The sequence below is a fragment of the Oncorhynchus nerka genome, linkage group LG7, assembly GCF_034236695.1.
Source record: "Oncorhynchus nerka isolate Pitt River linkage group LG7, Oner_Uvic_2.0, whole genome shotgun sequence".
NCBI classification, from domain to species: Eukaryota; Metazoa; Chordata; class Actinopteri; order Salmoniformes; family Salmonidae; genus Oncorhynchus; species Oncorhynchus nerka.
In genome coordinates this window covers 42607585-42631735 of record NC_088402.1, presented here as the reverse complement: position 1 = coordinate 42631735, position 24151 = coordinate 42607585, and the positions used below count along the sequence as shown (strand labels likewise).

The 24151-nt window shown below is 41.7% G+C and overlaps 1 protein-coding gene and 1 long non-coding RNA gene across 4 annotated transcripts in view; one reads left to right on the top strand and one right to left on the bottom strand.

The window, feature by feature from the left end:
* LOC115131711 (angiopoietin-1-like) overlaps window positions 1-23813 on the bottom strand; it is a 63523-nt gene extending 39710 nt beyond the window's left edge. Inside the window, exon 1 of one of the 3 annotated variants that reach the window (XM_029663650.2) lies at window positions 22788-23813. In XM_029663650.2, the coding sequence (XP_029519510.1) occupies window positions 22788-23213 (426 nt within the window). In that variant the 5' untranslated portion in view covers window positions 23214-23813. Of the gene's footprint in view, window positions 1-7931; window positions 8021-22787 lie in introns of those variants that run through there. The other 2 variants (XM_029663649.2, XM_029663651.2) reach the window with 2 other exon arrangements.
* LOC135572492 (uncharacterized) lies at window positions 9973-14461 on the top strand. Its single transcript, XR_010464343.1, has 3 exons — window positions 9973-11958; window positions 13370-13636; window positions 13864-14461. It is a non-coding gene; the product is annotated as an uncharacterized LOC135572492 (long non-coding RNA).
* Window positions 23814-24151: the final 338 nt, after the last annotated feature.

Below are 24151 nucleotides of genomic sequence, written 5' to 3'. Positions count from 1 at the left end.
GATAGATAATATTAAGGTATTTGAGGTAGTTATGTACATGAAGGCAGGGTAAAGTGACTAGGCATCAGGATAGATAATAATAAGGTATTTGAGGTAGTTATGTACATGAAGGCAGGGTAAAGTGACTAGGCATCAGGATAGATAATAATAAGGTATTTGAGGTAGTTATGTACATGAAGGCAGGGTAAAGTGACTAGGCATCAGGATAGATAATAATAAGGTATTTGAGGTAGTTATGTACATGAAGGCAGGGTAAAGTGACTAGGCATCAGGATAGATAATAATAAGAGTAAAATAAAGAACAGAGTAGCAGCAGCAGATGATGAGTGTAAAAGTGTGTGAGTGTGCGTATGTAATGTGTATGTATGTGCATTTGTGTTGTCAGGATGCACGTTCGTGTTATGTGTGTGTGTGTGTGTGTGTGTGTGTGTGTGTGTGTGTGTGTGTGTGTGTGTAGTGTATTTGAATGTTGTGTGGGTTTCCTGTGGGAGTGTCAATGTAGTGTGTGTGAGTTCATGCGAACATGGTATGTATATACAGTCTAGTGAGTGTGTGTAGGGTCAGTGCAAGATGGAGTCAGTGCGTATAGATCCATATTAATATGCTCTCTGAAACCTGTGGTATTAATAACACACAATGCCCAGGACTTTTATGGGTTGTGTAAATTGTGGTTGCACATCATTTTGAATAGACAGCATACATATGGGATATAACTCTGTCTCATTGCCCCAGCTTCAGCCTAAATGTAGTGGGTTGTTTGTACGGTTCAGTGGCTTGAGAAAGTAGTCACACACCTAGACTTGTTCCACATTTTGTTGTGTACAAAGTAGAATTAAAATAGATTTAACTGAAATATTCTTGTCAACGATCTACACAAACTGCTCTGTAATGTCCGAGTGGAAGACAAATGTGAATGTTTGTAAAAAAATTATGAAAAATAAAACACTAACACTGTATATCTTGATTAGATAAGTATTAAACCCCTGAGTCAATACATGTTAGAATCACCGTGGGCAGCGATCACAGCTGTGAGTCTTTCTGGGTAAGTCTTTAAGAGCTTTCCACATCTAGATTCTGCAACATTTGCCCATTATTCTTTTCAAAATTCTTCAAGCTCTGTCAAATTTTTTTGTTGATCATTGCTAGACAACCATTTTCAGGTCTTGCCAGATTTAAGTCAAAACTGTAACTCTGTCACTCAGGAACATTCACTATCTTCTTGTTAACCAACTCTAGTGTATATTTAGCCTTGTGTTTTAGGTTATTGTCCTGCTGAAAGGTGAATGAATCTCCCAGTGTCTGCTGGAAAGCAGACTGAACCATGTTTTCCACTAGGATTTTGCCTGTGCATAGCTCCATTCCGTTTATTTTTTATCCTGAAAAATCCCCTGCCCTTAACGATTAATAGCATACCCATAACATGATGAAGCCACCATTCTAAGCTTGAAAATATGGAGAATGGTACTCAGTAATGTGATGTATTGGATTTCCCCCAAACAATGTAGGCCATTGACTTAAAAAGGCTGTAACACAACAAAATGTGGAAAAAGACAAAGGGGTGTGAATACTTTCTGAAGACACAGTAAGTCCCTATGAGACAGTGAGTGAGACACTGAGACGATACGAATTAGGAGAGAAACTCAGGCTGAACTCACAGTTAACCTCTACAACCTTTACCCTCATGGCTAGCTACCAGGCATTTATCAAATCGCAACGCAATGCCTCTCACTCTGTCTGTCTCCCCCCCATATAGTGCACTACTTTTGACCAGAGCCCCATGGGAGTCACACTCTATCCAACCAGTCTACTGCCAGGACCCACAAGTACCCTCTGTGTTTCTCTCTCTTTCTGTCAGGATGCTGTTGTGTTGATTTCGTTATCCTATTCCAAGGACATAATTAGTCTTGTGTACACAACCTGAAACCAAACCAACCATCCTCAACCCAAATCATTGCATATAAAACTTGTGCCCAAAGTAATTTGGCAAGTACTGTAGAGCCCATACACCCCTTTCTGTCCATCAAAGGCTCCTAGGCTCAACATTTTCACATGTTGAAAATCGTGCCCACTGGTGAAGACTTCTAGAGATTTGCCGTTTTCTTTTGTTTACAAAACTCCCTCAAATCTATCTGATTTATGTTCTTGTGCAGTAAGGAAAATAAGGATTTTCAAATTTCCAAATCCGATTGGTTGCTATTTTTTTAATGCGTTTTTGCAAATTCAGATGATCCAATTTAATTTACTAATCTAATAAGATTATATCCTTCCCGAATCATGTAAGGAAAGAGGTAAATATCTGACATTTTCAGGAACTAGTGTAGAAAATTCACTTTCAGAATTTTCTCAATTTTATTTGCCACACTACATCTCTCTTCCATTTACATGGTCCATTTACCAGACATTAAAAATGTAATGCATAAACAAAAAATCGAAATCAAGTTTCTTTGACATTATTAAATTGTCACTATATTTAATAATAATAATAATACATGGGACTTATATATGACTCGTTTCAAGAAACTAGGCGTATGTCACACGTCACTACTTCACAGGAGAGGCATTTGAACGTAAACATAATTTTCTTTATCAAAATGCGTTTTTTGGCAGAAATGCCTTATGGAACATGTGAACTTTTATGTGCCTTAACAACAAACTTGTATTCCATCTGTAAATACAAATACAATTGTTAAATTACGAGCCGTATTGGTTTAGCCACGGAAAAAGGTAGGAACCTTCCTGTGATTGGCTGAGATAATGGATGGGCTGGACATGCCGGGGGATGAGTTCGGATTAGTCTGCCATGTAGCACGCTTCTGTCTATAACAAAGGGCTACTCAGTATGTGCAGGTAATCCTTTCTAACTCAGCTTTTTTGAAAGATATTGCGAATAACTGTGTTGCTCTCCACCTTCTGGAGGACAGAGTTTTGAAATCAGTGGATAGCTAAGGAGATGGAAAAAAATTCTGGTGTTTGATTGCAAATATGCGGAGGGAGTCGAAAAAAGAACACACAGACGGCTGTTGTATAAAACACCCGTCTCCGTGTTACCTCTTCAAACTAAGGCCAGGCCATTATGACATCTGTGACAGAAAGGGAGAAGCATTCATCCATGTAAGAGAGTCTAGCTAGCTACCTTTTCAGATATTATACGTTTCTAATTTTGAAAGTGATTTTCATTGCCAGTTAAAGCATTCTGTAAGCTAGCTAGCTAATGTTAGCTGGCTCGATAGCTAACGTTACATTTATGATCTGTGTAGTATTATTATTAGTTTCTCAGAGCCATTTGCATTGCTAGTTATAGCCTAATGTTAGATAGCCAGCTAACATTGAACCTAGTTTTTATGAGTTGGAATTATGGATCATTGTTTAGTTAGCTAGCTACATGTCTAAACAAAAGATTCCACTATGTAAGATACCTTTTCACTGTACCGTTTACACATTCTGTATCCTGTGCATGTGACAAATAAACTTTGATTTTATTTGGCAGTGTGTGTTTACCAGAAACGGTAATGTGAAGAACAACATGACCTACACAAAAGTCAAATTAGAATATAAAGTTAGGCCAATGAGACAGTGTTCAAGTTCTAAAATTCTCTGGTAGAATGCCCTGGTTTTATTTCGTTAAGCAATTTTTTGTAATTAGCTTGCCGTTAACTTGTAAAGAACGATCTTGTTGTGAGTTTATTTTCCTGTAATAATAACTACAAATTAGCGAAAGTTAAGATGTTTTCAGATATATGATGTGGACATTATTTGAACTGGCTAGCCAGCTAATTTAATGTTAGCTAGCTAACAAGCTATAAACGAAACAAAACATTGCTTAGTAGCCTGGTTTGCTAGATTGACATATACAAAATGTATTTTTAAACGGATGGGTTTATTGGTGTTAAAATACACCAGTTATGCTATTTTGGACCACCAGGCTGCTGATGTCATGCATGTGAATCCTTAAAGAGATGGGTGGGGCTAATGCTTAAGAGCATGTGAAGGATGCTGAATGGGTGACAAAGAGGAGCTCTCCAGTAAATGTACCAGAACATTCAAGGCCCATTTTCTCAAAAGTGGGGTTACAAGTTTAACATCTGTCAAAGCAGAATTACTTTGCCATTGTTCCTCAACTACAATGTATAATATACCCTTTTCTAGCTCTGAGCCTCTACTTTTATACAATGTAAAACAACAAAAAACACAATTTCAAATTTTGCTACATAAGACCGAAACACTTTTACAATTGGGGAGAGTTGGGGCTTTAGGAGTGACTGAAAGATGGTGAGTAACGTCTCAGAGTAACGGAGCCTAGGAGCAACCCTGGAGAAGGCCCTGTTGCCAAAGCTCTGGAGCTTGAACCTGGGAATGGAAAGGTGGCCTGCCATGGTGGAATGGGGTGGGGTGCTTGTAGGTTGCCACTTATTACTGTTATGTAACAACTCAAACCTGAATCATTGTACATGATTTCTGTGAAGGACAAGCACAGGGGAGCCAGTGCATCTTGGAATACCTGGAGAGATCCTACATAAAATCCGCTAGTACAATTATGTAAACAAAACGATCATGAGAAAAGTACAGACACTGTAGCACTGTTTATTAAAATCAAAATATCAATCAGACAATACTTTTTTTCTCTTTGGACTGAAGGATTTTAGGGCAGGATTTTAGGGCAGATTGTGAAATACTTTATACAAACTATTAAGTCAAAGCTATTTATTTATGTTTTAGTAAGTTTTAGTAACGCAAAATATAGATCATGTACATGGACAGTAACATTTAGCACAACTTGAATCAGATGAAAGATTCAAAGGTTTATAAAGCCTTGACAAAGGTGAAACATTTACAAATGGAAAAAAGCCTGAAAAAAGTCTAACTAAATCTAAACATGTGACGGACAAAATTGTCCTGTTCCTTTTGGGAAATATGGCCTTACATTCATTCTTATGTGACTGGAATAATTTATCCCAATCTATTTATAGAAATCTCAGACATCAATTCAAGGTCTTCAACAGTCAGCATCATGTACTAAACGAAACACATCCTCGGCAACAAGCTACTATCACTTCACAGACAATGACAGATGGGTAAAACGTCAAAAAAACGTTAAGAGACCATTTCACAAGAAGAAGAAGTTAATATAACCAAGAAGCAATTAATTTTTGATATCCTGCCTTATAAACATGAACTTACTCAAAACATGAAAAGAGGGACGGAGAAAGTGTTTGCTTTGAATTTTAGCTCTCCTCTCCGAACAGCCGGAGGGATCCTGTCCAACAGAAATGTTGACTTTTCTCTTTTTGATTTGGGTACTGTGATGTGGAAGGTTTGTTTGTTATTACAATCAAGACTCTGAAAATGAATTTGTAGAGTTGGTCTAGACAAGGATTATTTGGCTATCTTATATGACCATATTCCAGTGGCAACACACTGATGAATCTCAAAAATGGGAAACAATTGGTGTTTTTACCCGGTCCGAAAACTAGATTAAGAACAGTAATAGTCTATTAATACACCCTATCATTTTCACTATCTATATTAATCAACGTATAATTGAATTATAGGCTATCATTGTAATAACCATATTTTACTGTTTTGCTTCCTTCTGTTGAGCTCAGGTTACTTAGCATCATTCATGTGAATTCATCGAGAGTGAAAATAAATATTTTGCAGCCGTGATTGTGTAGGGATGTATATTTTCACAAATCCTCGAGTTACAAGGAGCTCTCTTATGTCAAAGCGGGCCCTCAAATTACCCCAATTAATTATGTGTATCTGGACGTTTGGGAGAGGAAACGTGCATTCATCCAAGACATGGGAATGCGGAAAGAGAACCAAACAACCAAACAAATTTAACTCTGCTCGGAGGAGTAGGACCCCCAGTACCAGGGCAGTTTTCCGAGGATTTGAGCTAGTGATTCTGTCAAACATGGGAAAGTTTCCACTGGGTTTCAATCCAAGTAGGAATGTGGCCGATAATGGCTGAGTAATCCTTTCAGCATTGCCGTTTCAATCTTCCTAGCCCTAGAACACAAAGGAATACCAACCCATGGGAGGTGGGTGATTAAATCCAAACATTCGGGAGTATCTCTCTCTCTCTTCCAGCACATTTCAGACATTTGGAATTGGTGGAATTGGTTTGCCTCAAGATAGCCAGAAAGCCATAATACATTTGGTATGTCTGCAATCTCAAAGTTTGAGAATATGGTAGGGGTTTCTCATAACATAATAATAACTACTATATTCCCTCACTGCCAGAGGCAGCTAAACATCTATCAGAACTGCTGCCTCTTCTAATCAAATAAATGGCCATTCAATGACAGCGATTGTTACATTCAGCGTCACGTCCATGTTTATCTTCCCCCGCTATCATCCCGCTAAAGAGGCGAAAGTTTATAAATTCTCTAGTCATCCAGGGTTACCCTCACAAAACCAAAAAACCTATATAAGCTCCCAAGTCAAACCCAAGCCCCACTTTATTTTCTAAGTGTACATCACACAACGAGCCACACTGTTACATCAGGTCTAAATTATGAGGCACTTCTTTGCCTCATCTCACAGTGTGGGGTGAGACTGAACCATGTATCATCTGTGGCTGTGTGGGTCTGGACTCTGGACAGGGGGCTTTGATATCCAGCATCTGTGCTGACAGCGGTAGTCATCGTGCCCCGGGGTAGTACGGGGCGGAAGGGGGGGCGGCACAGGGGGTCAATGGCATGGAGGCCGCAGAGGCAGTGGCTCGGAACAGCCCCTTTTTTCCTCAGTTACGGTGCATGCTGAACAACAGTGGAATGAAAACAAAGCGTCAGGAAGAGGTACAGTAGCCCTCACCAGATGGAACTGCTTTGGTCTGACCTCAGCTCATAGCAGTGTAACGAAGGGAAAATGGATGCTAACGACTGCTGAGGCAGAGTGTCTCTTTCATAGATTCAAATGTCTATAATATTATTTTTTTTAAGTCACAAATCTTAAAGAAGATATCCCAATGTTTCTGCAATGTTATAGCTAGTTTCACATCCTAACCAACAACTCAGAGGTCAAGTCTTGTAAAGTAATAACACTGACTAATTCATCCCGCTTTCCTTTGGCTAACCATGTCAACATGGAGAGAATGCAGTTCCCTTCAAGCAAAACCCCACCCTTGGAGCGGTGGAAGCTCATAGTCATATCATATGGAAGATCCCCAGGCAGACCAGACCTGCACAGTAGAGCTCTGTTTGAACACTGTAACATCATCATAACCCAGCGTGGTCCTCTCCAGCCTCTTACAGCTCTGTCTCCTCTGAGGGCCCAGAGCAGAGCGGCCGACACACAGAGGATACGCAGCACAATGTCGCCATATCCCCGGCTTTTCATCTGGCTGGATCTCTGTTTATTTTTGCTTTCTGAGACTGAAGTGCAGGAGAAGTGTGTATACACATGGTGACAACCAGGGAGAGATTAGATGATCGAAACCAGCGCACCCCAAAGACAAGTAGGGTAGGTGCATTATCCCCAGGCTGAGCTGAAGGATAAGGGATGCGTAGGGATCCTTTCCGCTAGACCAGTGGTCTCCAACAGGTCAATTGCGAGATATCACTGTCTTTCAGCCCAACTCTGAGTAGCCTTGCTCGCCAAACAATTCTGAAAGTACATGCAATTTTCACGTGTTCCTCTGCAAACTGTCATAAACAAATCTCGCAAGTATTATACACCGCAAGCACCCAGCTTCTATCTAATTAACGCAACTTTGACATTATCCCACCTCTGATTAGCCACTATTGGCTTAAAAAGCCAACGCTAACATAATATTTGCTCATTAATTTCCAGCAAAATTGCCCCTGTCTGTCTGTGGTACACGCGTTTGTCTATCAATCCATGTAGGCACAACCGTCTTGTGGGTTGGTTGACAGAAATACTTCCCCCAAAACCTTATCAATGAAATGTTACCGGAGAAGTAGGCTTACCTGGCAGAAGTATATAATTTGTTATTTTGCAAACCTTGAAATGAGCAGCAGCAGTACAGAACCGTCGTTAGACCTGCACATTAGAAAGCACATTCCTCACTCACGAGATGCACAATTAAAGGGCCAGATGTGCAATTAAAGGGGGATTACACTCAAAAATCTAAATGTGTTAGTTTTCTTCCAGACTTAAATAAAAATGGGTCTCCTGATGTGATTTAAGCTTTGGCATGGACTCAGAACATCCGATTTCGTTGTTTCTGTATGAACAATTGTAATTTTGAGTGTGAAAATAAAACTGAGAAAGTATCATTTGGGAAAATATCAAACATAATTTGGGAGGAAAAAAATCTCAGATTTTATACGGCCCCTGACCTCAGCTCATACCAGAAGGGAAAATGGATGCTAATGGCTAGAGTTGTTTATTAACCATTATTTTACCAGGTATATTGACAGAAAACATAGTGCACCACTTCCTCTTGTACAATAAGGACCCGGGGAGGAGTTGCAGTGGAGAGGAGAAGAAAATAATGTGCCTATTTGAAAGCTGGAAAAAAATGAGTAGCTCAGTATTTTATTTTTTATTTTTTACATAAGTAGCTCTCATGCTAGAAAAGGTTAGAGACCCCTGCGCTAGACTACGGTTACCATATTATTGTATGCTATAGAATATAATACTCCAACATTATTATGTAATATTTGTCCTATTTTTGAATGCTTTAGATTCCCCTTAAATTGAGAACACGTGACTCGCAGTAGTCCCCTGCAATATAACATTATTGAAATGTCCTGAATAGTACAACAAAAAAAAAATGGTCAAATAAAGTTAAACAAAACAAAATTATCAGGCAGATTGACACGATGACATACACTACTATATGTTAAGAAGTTTGAGAACTTAATGCGTAATGTTTCAAGCTCGGTGAATGAGCTCTGAGGGGTAACAGAGGCAGATCCCACCTGACCTTCTACAGTATAGACCACCATTAGTCAGACTGAATCCCACCCCATGCTCCTCCAGTCCATCCATGCACAGCCCCTCCAGACCTGCTGAGGATTAACCCCCACAACCCCAGCCTGCAGCTCCCCCTGGCAGATACGTCCACTCATACAAACATCTGCACCCATTTATGACTTAACAGGCTTAGAGCTCCATTCGTTTTACAGCTGCAGACGTGTGTTCTGGGGCTGTCTCGTTGAGTGACTCTCTGGTGGTGGTCTGCATCAGTCTGGTAGTTTCTGAATTTCTACCCTCGACTACTGTTACACCTCTTGTTGAAACTATCCGTTTATCCCTGAAACACTTACAGTTTTATAGTACAAGAGGTCAGTCTTATCCTGACCCAACAAAGCCTGCTAGGGCTCTATCATAAGGGTGATTGAGACTAAATTGAGTACAGTTCTTCTCTTTAAAAAGTTGGGGTGTAATGCAGATTGACCTTTGACTCCAATTTTAAGCAGAGGTCTAAAATGATGTGATAAGGGGAGAAAAGGGGGAATGGGGCAAGCACACTATCTCCAGTTGACTCTGCCAGCCACAGCCCTGGTATTGTGCGGAATGTGAGAAGCCTGGCTTGGGTCCCAGACAAGGCAAACACAGTGCTTTACAAGGTTAAGATGTTCTCCAGAGCTGTCAATATAATGTGTGTGTGTGTGTGTGTGTGTGTGTGAGGGGTGTGGATGAGGTGTCACGCCGATCACAGCTCTAAACTGATAAAGCAGGACCCAAACACGTCCCACACATAAGACAAAACCACCCACCGCACTGGAAGGAGTTGTGAGTGGCCTACCATATTGTGCAGTTTCAAACCGCATGTTAATATATCATAAGATATGGACCACAAACAATTCTTCATCAAGCAACTTTTCCCTAAACCCTACTCGCACCAAAGACATGGAATAAATAAATTAGTGGGGTCATTGCAAATAGTTCTCATGGAAGTCTTATGACAACAACGGCACAAGAACAGAGTAAGAGAAGGAAAACTCGGCTATTCATCATTTACAGATCCAACTCTGGCTGTGAGGGAGTGAAAATGTTTATCTGTTGCCCAATATCTCCCACACTCTTTCCCTCTCTCCCCACCTTCACTTGCTTGTCTTCGTTCGGTTTCCCACACGGCGGGTGCTTTTATGACTTGATATTTATCTGCTGTTCTGTTCATGTATTCAAAGCCTCTCCGCTTCAACTGAAACTATTCCATTGCTCTCTTTCATCCCCAATTGTGATGTTTTGATTTGTAATCATGGAAAAGTTGAAGAAGCTGAACTCTCAGATAAGGTGAAATGGTGTCCTTTGGGACTTTGGCAAGCGGCTTCAGTGCTGACAGACAAAGGCAGCCACTCACAATGGAACATCTGTAGGACACAACCTCTAAGGAGATTAGAGCTCAATGGCAGTGTATGGGGATGCTTCAGGAATTTACCCCGACTCCTCGGAGTCAGCCTTATCTCTCAGATGAATAATTGTCCGATGGAAGAGAATTCCGATGGATTTTGTAGACGATGAAACTCTACAGTGAACTTAAAGATTGGCTGAACCCAAAAAGAGATACAAAGAAACAGCGGCTCGACGGTCTCTTTCGTTTCTGCCGCATGCCAGAAAACAGAAATAGAAAGCATAGACCTGCATGTTTTTTTTCTGCGATCGCTGTCCCTCGAAGAACAAAAGCTGTATACATTTATATGAAGGCAGACTCTTGTAGGGCCTGGTGGAATTCTACAGGACTGAAATTAACCAGAACGGGCTACCCGGTGGATAAGTTCAGAGAAAGATGACAGAAGCTTAACAAGGTAGAAAAATGATGACATGAGTTATAGCCTGTGACATATATAAATAATGGAAGCCAGTGATACACCATTCTTATCACAGCTGGATTCCAAATTCAGTATTGATATGTTGTAGTAAACTGTGATAGCAGAATTTATTTGACCACTGACCGAACAATCACATTTATAGTATTGTATAGTATTCCAATTCCACAATATAAAAATGGGACCATCTTTTATTTGGGTCAAAATCACTCACCCGTGCCATAGAAAGGCATTTGCCAGGGCATTGGACTATGGACTACGTTTGACAATACTCGCAAGCTACAGTAATTACTTCTAAACACAAGCACAACGACTTCCACTTGCTTGCCAAAAACAACATTATTTATATTAATTCCTTTCACAGGTATGTGATACTTAACCCTTATTCAAAACAAGGTCAAATGCCACTAACTGTTTCAAACTATTAGTTACCTGATATACAGTATAGGCCTACATGGTAAAAAGATCCATATCACCTGAGTGACATGCTGCAGCACACTCACTTTAAAACTTCTTCAAGCTAGGGTCTATTTTTCTCCACTTCCTCCACTTTAAACTGCCTGTTACTCAGGCCCAGAAGCCAGGATGTGCATATAATTGGTACCATTGGATAGAAAACACTTTGAAGTTTGCAGAAATTTTACAATAATGTATGCGACTACAACACAATTACAATGGTAGGAGAAAATCCAAAGAAAAACCAACCACAACTTTTTTGGAGAGAGCCCATGCACTTCCAATGGAAAGCTATGGGTCATATGTAATTCCAGCTCCCAGATTACAATTCCTATGGCTTCCATTAGATGTCAACAGTCTTCGTTCAAGGTTTCAGGATTGTTTCTTCCCAAACGAGGAAGAATTTTGAGTTTTGGTACTGGGAGTCAGAGTTGGAAATCAGTCTGTGCGCGTGCGACGAAGGGGACGCGCACTTGTTTATTTTGCTTTTCTATTGAACGTACTTCTTTCCATATGAAGTATTATAGTTTAATTATGATTAAAGGATTAAATATAAACATATTTTGACTTGTTTTAACAAAGTTTAGCGGTAGCTTTTTGGATTCCTTTCTCTGCATGATGAACAAGTGGATTACTCAAATCGATGGAGCCAACTAAACTGACTTTTTGGGATATAAAGAAGGATTTTATCTAACAAAACAACCATGCATGTTGTAGCTGGGACCCTTTGGATTGCAAATCAGCGGAAGATTTTCAAAAAGTAAGTGAATATTTAATCGTTATTTGTGATTTTACGAAGCCTGTTCTGTTTGAATATCATTTTGAAGCGGGGCACCGTCCTCAAACAATCACATGGCATGCTTTCGCTGTAAAGCCTATTGTAAATCAGACAATGTAGTTAGATTAACAATCATTTAAGCTTTTAACCGATATAAGACACATATGTACCTAGATGTTTAATATGCATCATTTTATGATTATTTATTTGAATTGCGCGCCCTCCAATTTCTCCGGAAGTTGTCGACAGGTGTCCCGCTGACTGGACGCCTAGCCCTTAATTTATAATACCTGTGGTACTCACAGGAAGAAAAAATGATTCCATTATTAAGAATGGAATATACTCAGAAAGGAAGGAAACCCAAACATAATGCAGTATATTCTCAATTCATTCAACACATAAACTAGTGAGTGCAGAGCACTAAGTGACATGTCTTGAGGGTTATATAACAAAAGCCTGACACACCTCACCAAATACAAAAATAATATAGCAATTAAAGCTAGATAAATCCTGCACAAAGTGCCCACCAGAGAGTGATTCATTAAAATGAATGCAGGAAGTTTAACCACGTGTACCCATGATGCCTCTCAGAGAGCCTCTCCAGACCGTGGGTAACATTACAGAGAAATTAACTCCACCATTAATTTCGGTTGCATAACTGTAGTATAAAGTTAAGGACTTTTCTGCCCAATATCAAAAGTTCTAACAGGTTCGAGGCTGACGACCACAAAGAAATATGATTCCTGGAAAAAGAGTTTGAAACTAAGTGCACTGCCATATTGACTGTGACAAACATACTAAATGCCCCTTTCCTGAAAACCAAGAACATTAACCATGTTGGCCTCAGTGTCCACATCCATGTGGAAATACTGTGGCATTGCCGTAATGGACTTTCTTATTCCCTTGACATGTTGAGAAGAAAGCTCTGTTCTCTTTTCACCTTCTCTGCTAGTGCAAGGGAGGCAAAGATTCATTTATGGAAGCAGTAGCAGAATAGAACAACGCGTTCTGCTATTTTTGCGGTCTTACAAGTTTTGCGCTGGACAGGAAGGAAGCGCTTCTCAGTCTGTTGCATGTCCACTAAATCTATGCATCATCCGATTTGTTAGTTTTGGCCCGCATTATCAGCAAAAATGTACTTTGATACAGAGGAAGTCACCCCTAAAATAGCTTGGTCTTTCCTTGGCTCTTTAGGCATGCTGTGTGGCCTTCTAGTAGCATTACGAATAGAACTATTCAGCCTTTCACTGTATTAACCACATTGTACATCCATTAACCCCTGTGTTTACACTAACCAGCATGGCCATGTTCAGTTTAAAGGCACAGCAATGGGAATTTCACAGGGATAGCACTGTGTACACACTGATTTTTGTCTCTCTTTTGACTTCAACAGCTTATTCTGGCAATGACTCCCTCTGAAGAAACGTTGGTTTGAAAACCCTTTCTACTGTCTGCACTGAAGTCAAAGTGTGAAGATCTATCACTTTCACTCGCTAGAAGCAGAAGGTTTTTTTTGGCTCCTCAAAATGGACCTTCGTCCAAGTTCCAATGACTTGAGTTGTCCTTTAAATATTGAGGACGTAGAAAGGGGATCTGGAGTGTGTCTCTCCTGTAGGTGATTTATACCTTTCAAACGTTGAATGCATCTGGAAGTGATCAGGTGAGTGATACAAAACATCTCAGCCCAAGTCATTTTAACTATGATTTATTTTATTTTTTATTTTTTAAAGGCAAACTTAATGATCTTTCCTCTACAACTGACCATGCACACTTCCCCAAGCCCTGCAGCAATGGCCTGGAGTGGGGATGCATTATTAAGTGGCTCGTTTCCAGCGACAAATACCCAAAGATCACAGACAATCTGATCCAATTCCCCCTTCTTTACAGGTCTGCTGGAGAAGTAATATTCAGACAAACAGAAGCCACCTTTGACTGGGCAGGAATGTTATCAGTGCCTGCTCTTCCCTGGGCCAAGCAGAATTCCACAGTGGGAATGATCAGGACAGCCTAATGCTTCTCAAACAGCTGCTTGCTGCATCTACCCCCAACAGTTAAGCGCCCATGCATGGGAGTGTGTGTGGTATCCTTTGTTGATTCTTTCACCAGAGTGGCTGGTGTAGCATTAGGGACAGCTCTCCTCTCGACAAGCAGCCAAGGCTTACGTGATTAAGATAGATAGACTGGCTGGGACACTTAATCTTCTGTCCAATGAAAAATGTTAACTGCATCCGGATGTTCCTGCACGTCCATAATTAGGCGGAATTATCGCTGTGTGCTTCAGAGCTGCCTCGTGAAGCGTCTCTTCTAATTCTTCTTGTGTTGGCGTCAACTGGTTACTGTAACTTCTCCTGTCTATCAACTTTATCGTTGACAAGATTATTGAATGTTGTTCTTTCCGAATAATAAAGACATGCTGGGTGCATGTTTTTTTCCCCCTTCCCCCCCCCCCCCCCCCCCTTCATTTTCTCGCTTCAGATGAAAAATGTCAGAGGTCTGCAGAGAACGCAAATGTGTCAGGGAAGAAACATGGTGGTATTAGTGGTGATGGCAGATGCTTTCGCAACACTCACATTTTTACATTTGTGGAAAAGTTATGCCAGCGGTCTCATTAGCCTAGAATTCAGTACTGTTTCTATAGTATGCTGTATAGTGTGTTGAGGTCCACTGAACAAAGATAAAGACCAGTGAGATTCAATTTCAGTCGGATTCAAACTCAGACTCTTTTCTACACAGGATGGCCTGACAGTAGGCCTACACTGTAAAAATAATAATTTTAAAAGCCAATATAACCAATTGCTTAATCAGCATTATTCTGTGACTTGAGCGGACTTCAAAAGGACAAAAATTTGAGCTAATGTATTAAAGTGTGTTTACTCAACAAACTCAGCTCAAATTGAGTGAACATTCAATTCAACATGAGAATATACAGTGCCTTTGGAAAGTATTCAGACCCCATGACTTTTTCCACATTTTGTTACGTTACAGTCTTCTTCTAAAATTGATTAAATAAAAAAAAGCCTCAGCAATCTGCATACAATATCTAATAATGACAAAGTGAAAACAGGTTTTTAGACATTTTTGAAAAAGTATTAACAATAAAGAACAGAAATACCTTATTTACATACAGTAAGTGTTCAGACCATTTGCTTTGAGACTCGAAATTGAGCTCAGGTGCGCCCTGTTTCCATTGATCATCCTTGAGATGTTTCTACAACTTGATTGGAGTCCACCTGTGGTAAATTCAATTGATTGGACATTATTTGGAAATGTACACACCTGTCTATATAAGGTCCCACATTTGATAGTGTATGTCAGAGCAAAAGCCAAGCCATGAGGTCAAAGGAATTGTCCATAGAGCTCTGAGACAGGATTGTGTCAAGGCACAGATCTGGGGAAGGGTACCAAACATTTTCTGCAGCATTGAAGGTCCCCAAGAACACAGTGGCCTCCATCATTCTTAAATGGAAGAAGTTTGGAACCACCAAGACTCTTCCTAGAGCTGCCTGCCTGGCCAAACTGAGAAGTCGGGGGAGAAGGTCTTTGGTCAGGGAGGTGACCAAGAACCCAATGGTCCCTCCGACAGAGCTCTACAGTTCCTCTGTGGAGATAGGAGAACCTTCCAGAAGGACAACCATCTCTGCAGCAATCAGGTCTTTATCGTAGAGTGGCCATATGGAAGCCACTCCTCGGTAAAAGGCACATGACAGCCTGCTTGGAGTTTGCCAAAAGGCACCTAAAGGACTCTCAGACCATGAGAAACAAGATATTCTGGTCTGATGAATCCAAGATTGAACTCTTTGGCCTGAATGCCAAGCGTCACGTCTGGAGGAAACCTGGCACCATCCCTACGGTGAAACATGGCTCTGGCAGCATCATGCTGTGGGGATGTTTTTCAGTGGCAGGGACTGGGAGACTAGTCAGGATCGAGGGAAAGATGAACGGAGCAAAGTACAGAGAGATCCTTGATGAAAATCTGCTCTAGAGTGCTCAGGACCTCAGACTGGGGCAAAAGTTCACCTTTCAACAGGACAACGACCCTAAGCACACAGCCAAGACAACGCTGGAGTGGCTTCGGGATAAGTCTCTGAATGTCCTTGAGTGGCCCAGCCAGAGCCCAGACTTGAACCTAATCGAACATCTCTGGAGAGACTTGAAAACAGAGAGGATCTGCGGAGAAGAATGGGAGAAACTCCCCAAATACAGGTGTGCCAGCTTGTAGCATCATACCCGAAGGTGTTTCAACAAAGTACTGAGTAAAGGGTCTGAATATTTATATAAATGTAATATTTAAAAACATTTTTTTTGTAAATTAGCAAACATTTCTGAAAACCTGTTTTTGCTTTGTCATTATGGGGTATTGTGTGTAGATCGATGAGGGGAAAACTCTGTAATCCATTTTAAAATAAGGCTGTAATGTAACAAAATGTGGAAAAGGTCAAGGGGTCTGAATACTTTCCAACGGCACTGTATGTTCTTTCAGTTATATGCCCAAATGTTGAGCAAACTCACAATCCTATTACAGCTGGTGGCCTTACAATTATATTTTGAATCAACATACTTGTCTTACAATGTATAGACGTGGTACTAAATGTGTGATGTGATTTTTCTCCTCTGAACAATATTTTGCATGCCAGTAGTTTTTCTTCATTTATATACTGTCGGTCAATAATCATTTACAACCCGCAGCTTATTCCAAGTTTAAAAGCAGTTTTTAACCATTGATGCATGGTGATACGTGCTGTTTCTGAGCAAAAGCCAAACATTTCTTTGGGAATTGATATGTACATACCCGTATCTTTGTGCTTTACTAGAGTGAAATTGTAAATAACAATTTGTTCTCAACTGACTTGCCCAGTTAAATAAAGGTTAAATAATACAAATACATAAATACAGTAAGAAGGAATAACATATCTGCTACTTTCCTAACTACAAACTCAACCAACAGTTCATTGGAATGTAAGATTGTGTCATTTATAAAGAACGACTATTTCTCACAACCTGAGGAGTGAAAAGATAACCTTTCAGAGCTAGATGAAACGCAGTAAAACTGTTGAGAAGCTTTCCCAAATAGCTTTTAAGAGGGTACACTAACTACTAATAAAGCAGAGGGCACAGCATGCTAACGGGTGTTGATGACGTTCTGTTAAATTAATCCCACAATTCCAGTGTCATCTCCAATCCACTGTGCATTATGTGAAATGATTTGTTCACTTTTGTGCCAACATTTTACAGACAAAAATAAACTATTATGTGTTTAAGCAATTCATCATAGATTGGCCTTACTAATCTCATTGGAAAGTCACAATATTGTGAAAAGTACAGCAGAGCTGCTTTTCCGAATTTAGAGTTTGTTTATTTGATTCATGTATTCATTTCAGAGAGACAATCTGTCTTTTCAAAGTCTCAAAGCTAAGAAAAGCAATTCAGTTGCCAAATGGTATCAGTGATGACCTCACAATTCATTAACGTCACAGTGAAACCGTATTTGTGATCTTAAACACCTAACTGGCTTTACAAACAAATCATTATCCAGACATAGGCAAAAGAACATGACACCTCACCATGAAAAGACTCATTCATTATTTGCAATATCTAATACATAACAGGTTTTCATTTGTTGGAGGAAAAGGACGTGATGGCGCAACCTGGTCTCAGAGAATTTCGTATTATTCTGTATGTAAATCCAAGTTGGTAAGTTTTGTATGGTATGTATTCATTTGTGGATGTCCATCCACCATTATGTATGATATGTTACGGTTTACAATTTGTATTACTCAGTACCAGTCAAAAGTTTGGACATACCTACTCATTCAAGGGTTTTTCTTTATGTTGACTATTTTCTACATTGTAGAATAATAGTGAAGACATAAATTATGAAATAACACATATGGGATCATGTAGTAACCAAAAAAGTGTTCAACAAATCAAAATATATTTTAGATTCTTCAAAGTAGCCACCCTTTGCCTTGATGACAGCTTTGCAGACTCTTGGCATTCTCTCAACCAGCTTCACCTGGAATTATTGAAGGAGTATATGCTGGGCACTTGTTGGCTGCATTCCCTTCACTCTGAGGTCCAACTCATCCCAAACCATCTCAATGGACAGATTTCCACCGGTCTAATGGCCATTGCTCATGTTTCTTGGTCCATTCAAGTCTCTTCTTCTTATTGGTGTCCTTTAGTAGTGGTTTCTTTGCAGCAATTCAACCATGAAGGCCTGATTCACACAGTCTACTCTGAAAAGTTGATGTTGAGTTGTGTCTGTTACTTGAACTCTGTGAAGCATTTATTTGGGCTGCAATTTCCGAGGCTGGGCTCCTGTTGGCTGTTCTGAGAACAGGGCTCCGGGCAGCCGAGCGGAAATGGAGGAAAACTCGCCTCCCTGCGGACCTGGCATCCTTTCACTCCCTCCTCTCTACATTTTCCTCCTCTGTCTCTGCTGCTAAAGCCACTTTCTACCACTCTAAATTCCAAGCATCTGCCTCTAACCCTAGGAAGCTCTTTGCCACCTTCTCCTCCCTCTTGAATCCTCCTCCCCCTCCCCCCCCTCCTCCCTCTCTGCAGATGACTTCGTCAACCATTTTGAAAAGAAGGTCGACGACATCCGATCCTCGTTTGCTAAGTCAAACGACACCGCTGGTTCTGCTCACACTGCCCTACCCTGTGCTCTGACCTCTTTCTCCCCTCTCTCTCCAGATGACATCTCGCGTCTTGTGACGGCCGGCCGCCCAACAACCTGCCCGCTTGACCCTATCCCCTCCTCTCTTCTCCAGACCATCTCCGGTGACCTTCTCCCTTACCTCACCTCGCTCATCAACTCATCCCTGACCGCTGGCTACGTCCCTCCCGTCTTCAAGAAAGCGAGAGTTGCACCCCTTCTGAAAAAACCTACACTCGATCCCTCCGATGTCAACAACTACAGACCAGTATCCCTTCTTTCTTTTCTCTCCAAAACTCTTGAACGTGCCGTCCTTGGCCAGCTCTCCCGCTATCTCTCTCAGAATGACCTTCTTGATCCAAATCAGTCAGGTTTCAAGACTAGTCATTCAACTGAGACTGCTCTTCTCTGTATCACGGAGGCGCTCCGCACTGCTAAAGCTAACTCTCTCTCCTCTGCTCTCATCCTTCTAGACCTATCGGCTGCCTTCGATACTGTGAACCATCAGATCCTCCTCTCCACCCTCTCCGAGTTGGGCATCGCCGGCGCGGCCCACGCTTGGATTGCGTCCTACCTGACAGGTCGCTCCTACCAGGTGGCGTGGCGAGAATCCGTCTCCTCACCACGTGCTCTCACCACTGGTGTCCCCCAGGGCTCTGTTCTAGGCCCTCTCCTATTCTCGCTATACACCAAGTCACTTGGCTCTGTCATAACCTCACATGGTCTCTCCTATCATTGCTATGCAGACGACACACAATTAATCTTCTCCTTTCCCCCTTCTGACGACCAGGTGGCGAATCGCATCTCTGCATGTCTGGCAGACATATCAGTGTGGATGACGGATCATCACCTCAAGCTGAACCTCGGCAAGACGGAGCTGCTCTTCCTCCCGGGGAAGGACTGCCCGTTCCATGATCTCGCCATCACGGTTGACAACTCCATCGTGTCCTCCTCCCAGAGCGCTAAGAACCTTGGCATGATCCTGGACAACACCCTGTCGTTCTCAAATAACATCAAGGCGGTGGCCCGTTCCTGTAGGTTCATGCTCTACAACATCCGCAGAGTACGACCCTGCCTCACACAGGAAGCGGCGCAGGTCCTAATCCAGGCACTTGTCATCTCCCGTCTGGATTACTGCAACTCGCTGTTGGCTGGGCTCCCTGCCTGTGCCATTAAACCCCTACAACTCATCCAGAACGCCGCAGCCCGTCTGGTGTTCAACCTTCCCAAGTTCTCTCACGTCACCCCGCTCCTCCGCTCTCTCCACTGGCTTCCAGTTGAAGCTCGCATCCGCTACAAGACCATGGTGCTTGCCTACGGAGCTGTGAGGGGAACGGCACCTTAGTACCTCCAGGCTCTGATCAGGCCCTACACTCAATCAAGGGCACTGCGTTCATCCACCTCTGGCCTGCTCGCCTCCCTACCACTGAGGAAGTACAGTTCCCGCTCAGCCCAGTCAAAACTGTTCGCTGCTCTGGCCCCCCAATGGTGGAACAAACTCCCTCACGACGCCAGGACAGCGGAGTCAATCACCACCTTCCGGAGACACCTGAAACCCCACCTCTTTAAGGAATACCTAGGATAGGATAAAGTAATCCTTCTCCCCCCCCCCCCCCCCCCCTTAAAAGACCTAGATGCACTATTGTAAAGTGGCTGTTCCACTGGATGTCATAAGGTGAAAGCACCAATTTGTAAGTCGCTCTGGATAAGAGCGTCTGCTAAATTACTTAAATGTAAATGTAAATGTAACTCTAATGAATTTATCCTCTGCAGTAGAATTACCTCTGGGTCTTCCTTTCCTGTGGAGGTCCTCATGAGAGCCAATTTCATCATAGCGCTTGATGGTTTTTGCGACTGTACTTCAAGAAACTTTCAAAGTCCTTGAAATTTTCCGTACTGACTGACCTTCATGTCTTAAAGTAATGATGGACTGTCGTTTGTCTTTGCTTATTTGAGCTGTTCTTGCCATAATATGGACTTGGTCTTTTACCAGATAGGGTTATCTTCTGTATATCACCCCTACCTTGTCATAACACAAATGACTGGCTCAAACGCATTAAGAAGGAAAGAAATTCCACAAATTAGCTTATAACAAGGCACACCTGTTAATTTAAATGCATTCCAGGTGACTACCTTTGAAGCTGGTTGAGAAAATGCCAAGAGTGTGCAAAGTTGTCATCAAGGCAAAGTGTGGCTACTTTGAAGAATCTCAAATATAACATATTTTTTGATTTGTTTAACACTTTTTTGTTTACAACATGATTCCATATGTGTTATTTCATAGTTTTGATGTCTTCACTATTATTCTGCAATGTAGAAAATAGTAAAAATAAAGAAAAACCCTTGAATGAGTAGGTGTGTGCAAACTATTGACTGATACTGTATGCTACTTATTTGCTAAATGTACAATATCTTGCGAATTTGCAAAACGTACAATATGTTGGAATTTGCTAATCTTATGATGTGTTACACATTCTAGGTAGCGTTAGCTAGGGTAGGGTTAGAGTTACGGTTAAGGTTAGGGTTAAGTTTAGGTGAAGGGTTAGCTAACATGCTAAGTAGTTGCAAAGTAGCTAAAAAAAATAGTAAGTAGTTGAAAAGTTGCGAATGACCTAAAATACTGAAGTTGTCTGTAATGACATTCAAAACTCGCAACCTTTGGGTTGCTTAATAATTGTATTATACACATACCTATCCACCCCTACCAACCACCCTCCTTTCATTTTTGCCTTAAGTAACCATCTGTCTTAGTTAACTATACCAAACATAACATATCATACTAAATGAAATTCACAGATTTACTTTCAGAGTAATACAAAACGCTCTGAGACCAGGCTGGACATAGTCATATGCACCACAGGCATCTGTCTCTTAAACCCTGAATAGATGGTAAATTAGCAACACTCAATTTGAAATGTATGCCGCTCATTTTCCTTGCCTACACTTCTTGGCAAGCCTAATGAGAAGTATATTTGCTTGTTGATTGCTTTCCCAGTTGTATTCACTGAGCACTGCGTTGCAAAATCATTATTTATGTTTCCCGCGATACTGTACCTTACCCAGTTGTAACATCATATTAGCTTTAACCTCTATTTAAATCTTGAAACTGCCGTTGCCTGTTGAGAATCCAATTTGAAGGTTACCCTTCAAAAGCATCCAGAGCTTTGAAATAAAAATGGATACACAATTTTGCACGGCAAAAGATACAGAAGGGAAAATTGAAGATGCATTCCCAATAACAAGTAAATATCCCCTTTTATAAAATAAAATAAAAAATGGTTTAATGTCTTTCCTATTAGTTAATCCTGTCCCATCAATCAATATAATGCACTTTGAAAATATCTGATTATGCCATTTATGTTGTTGTTTTTTCTATTCTAATGCTACAGTAATGAGAAGTCCTGGGTAGCAGCACATAGAGGGGGCATTCTTCCCTCGCACTCTCACAGGGGTCTTTATTGGTTTCCTGTCATTAAAGAGACAGCACACTGGATAACTCTGGGTGACTAACACAATACTACCATCACTTTGTGACGCCGAACGTAACTCAAGGAGCACGGAGATTTTCGGAGAAGTACTGAGTACTGATTTTACACAAATAGATTGATGGTTGACAGTTGCGTAATTTTTAAATGTTTTATTTCACCTTTATTTAACCAGGTAGGCAAGTTGAGAACAAGTTCTCATTTACAATGAATGTAATGAAGCAGCTTTGTGGATTTCAATTATATATGGATGTTGGTTATTTGTCGGTATGTGACAGTCGCACAAAGGCTTTTAACCAGATTAATAGGACCCTCGTTCAGTACCGTGGGCTTCTGTATGAGATTTGCTCACAAAGTTTCATATTTGTCATAATGATCGTTCATCAATGCAAGATCCGCTACCAAGATCTTAAACCATTAATAAAAGACTCGTAGAACACAGCTCCAGCCAATATGAACACGGATGTATCCCCGACAATGCAGTAAGGACACGAATTAAAGACAACCTCAGGAGAACTGAAATTGAAAGCCGGAGAACGTCATTCTCAAACACACATCGCTGTTAAAGATGTCACGAAACACCAGAAGAAGAAGAAATCTGAAAGTAAACATAAATGAACACCTGTGTTCATCCAAAGTTGTTGACAGTGTGACCACTTCTCGCTTACCTTCTGCAGCCACTGAGTGTAGTTCTCCATGACGAGCTCCAGGTGTTGGATCTTCTGGGAAGCGAAGTCCTGTTCCAGTGGAGGAGCGTCTCTCTGCAGCGCATTGGCGCTGTTAAACTGGGTCGCGGCTTTCCCTTGTCGGCACGAATTCCCTCCGCTGCCGTCGCCCTCAGGTAGGATAAAGGTGTAGGTGCACTGTCCATGCTGCACTCTGTGGTACCTCCGATTACTGCTGCTACTACTACCACTACTACTTTCACTACTAGTACTACTACTGCTACCCGTGATGCCACCTGTGCTACCCTGTCCTGTGCTGCTGGCGCTGCCATCTGCCCCTTTTCTCTGCTCCACCCCGCCACAGCTTACTGCCACCAGCAGGGCTGCCAAGGAAAGCAAGTGGCCGGAAAACTTGTTCCACAACATCATATCAGCCTGGGGGGAAAGGTTGAAAAGTAAAGTCCTTGTATCGTTGGATTCTGGATTTTCTTCCTTTTAGCGGTCTTGGGCCAGTATTCCCTTTGGTTGGAGTAGAATCAGAGCGCTGTAAGGATCCCAGTCGATGTAGAACATGTGCCTTCCATCCCCATGCTGGACCTCCTACTGTGAGAAGGTCTGGAGGGCATCGCCGGTGTGCTCACACACACGTACACACACGCGCGTGTAATGGGTTTCTGGAGTGCTATAAGTCCGGTCACAAGTCAGCCAGAAGTCAGTCGTTCAGGGCTCACCACATACACGTGTTGCACTGCGACAGCTTGTGTGTTTATTTAGAGGATCCTTGTTTACACTGTATCAACGCAGCATGTGCATGTATGTCTACATGTGTTGAATTTGAGTGTCGGTGCATGCAGATAGTGTCGTCAGACCTCCTCTTGTGTCTCTGCTCTGCTCTTCCTCCTCCGTCTCTGCTCTGGTTTGCCTCTGTGACTAAACGACTGGAGTGAGGCTCACTAAAGAACAGCACCAGGCTTCCAGCACACTCTGAGCCTGCCCCTCACAGAGACTGAAGAGGAATGTGTGTGTATGGACGAGTCTCTCTCGCTCTGTGTGTGTGTGTGTGTGTGTGTGTGTGTGTGTGTGTGTGTGTGTGTGTGTGTGTGTGTGTGTGTGTGTGTGTGTGTGTGTGTGTGTGTGTAAGGCAGAAAGGGACCCCAGTACAGAGGATGTGCTCAGACTGCGAGGATCGGTTTACAAGCTCTGTGACCTGAGGCTTGTGTGGTAGCCCTGCCCCTGTAAACACTAAGCCTGTTCCCATCTCCCCTGCACTACAGTAAACAACAGGCAGCACAGGATTCTCACTGTCCATCACTCAACTATATAACACAGGCGTTCACAATGCTGATCACACATGCAGAAGGTTGTAT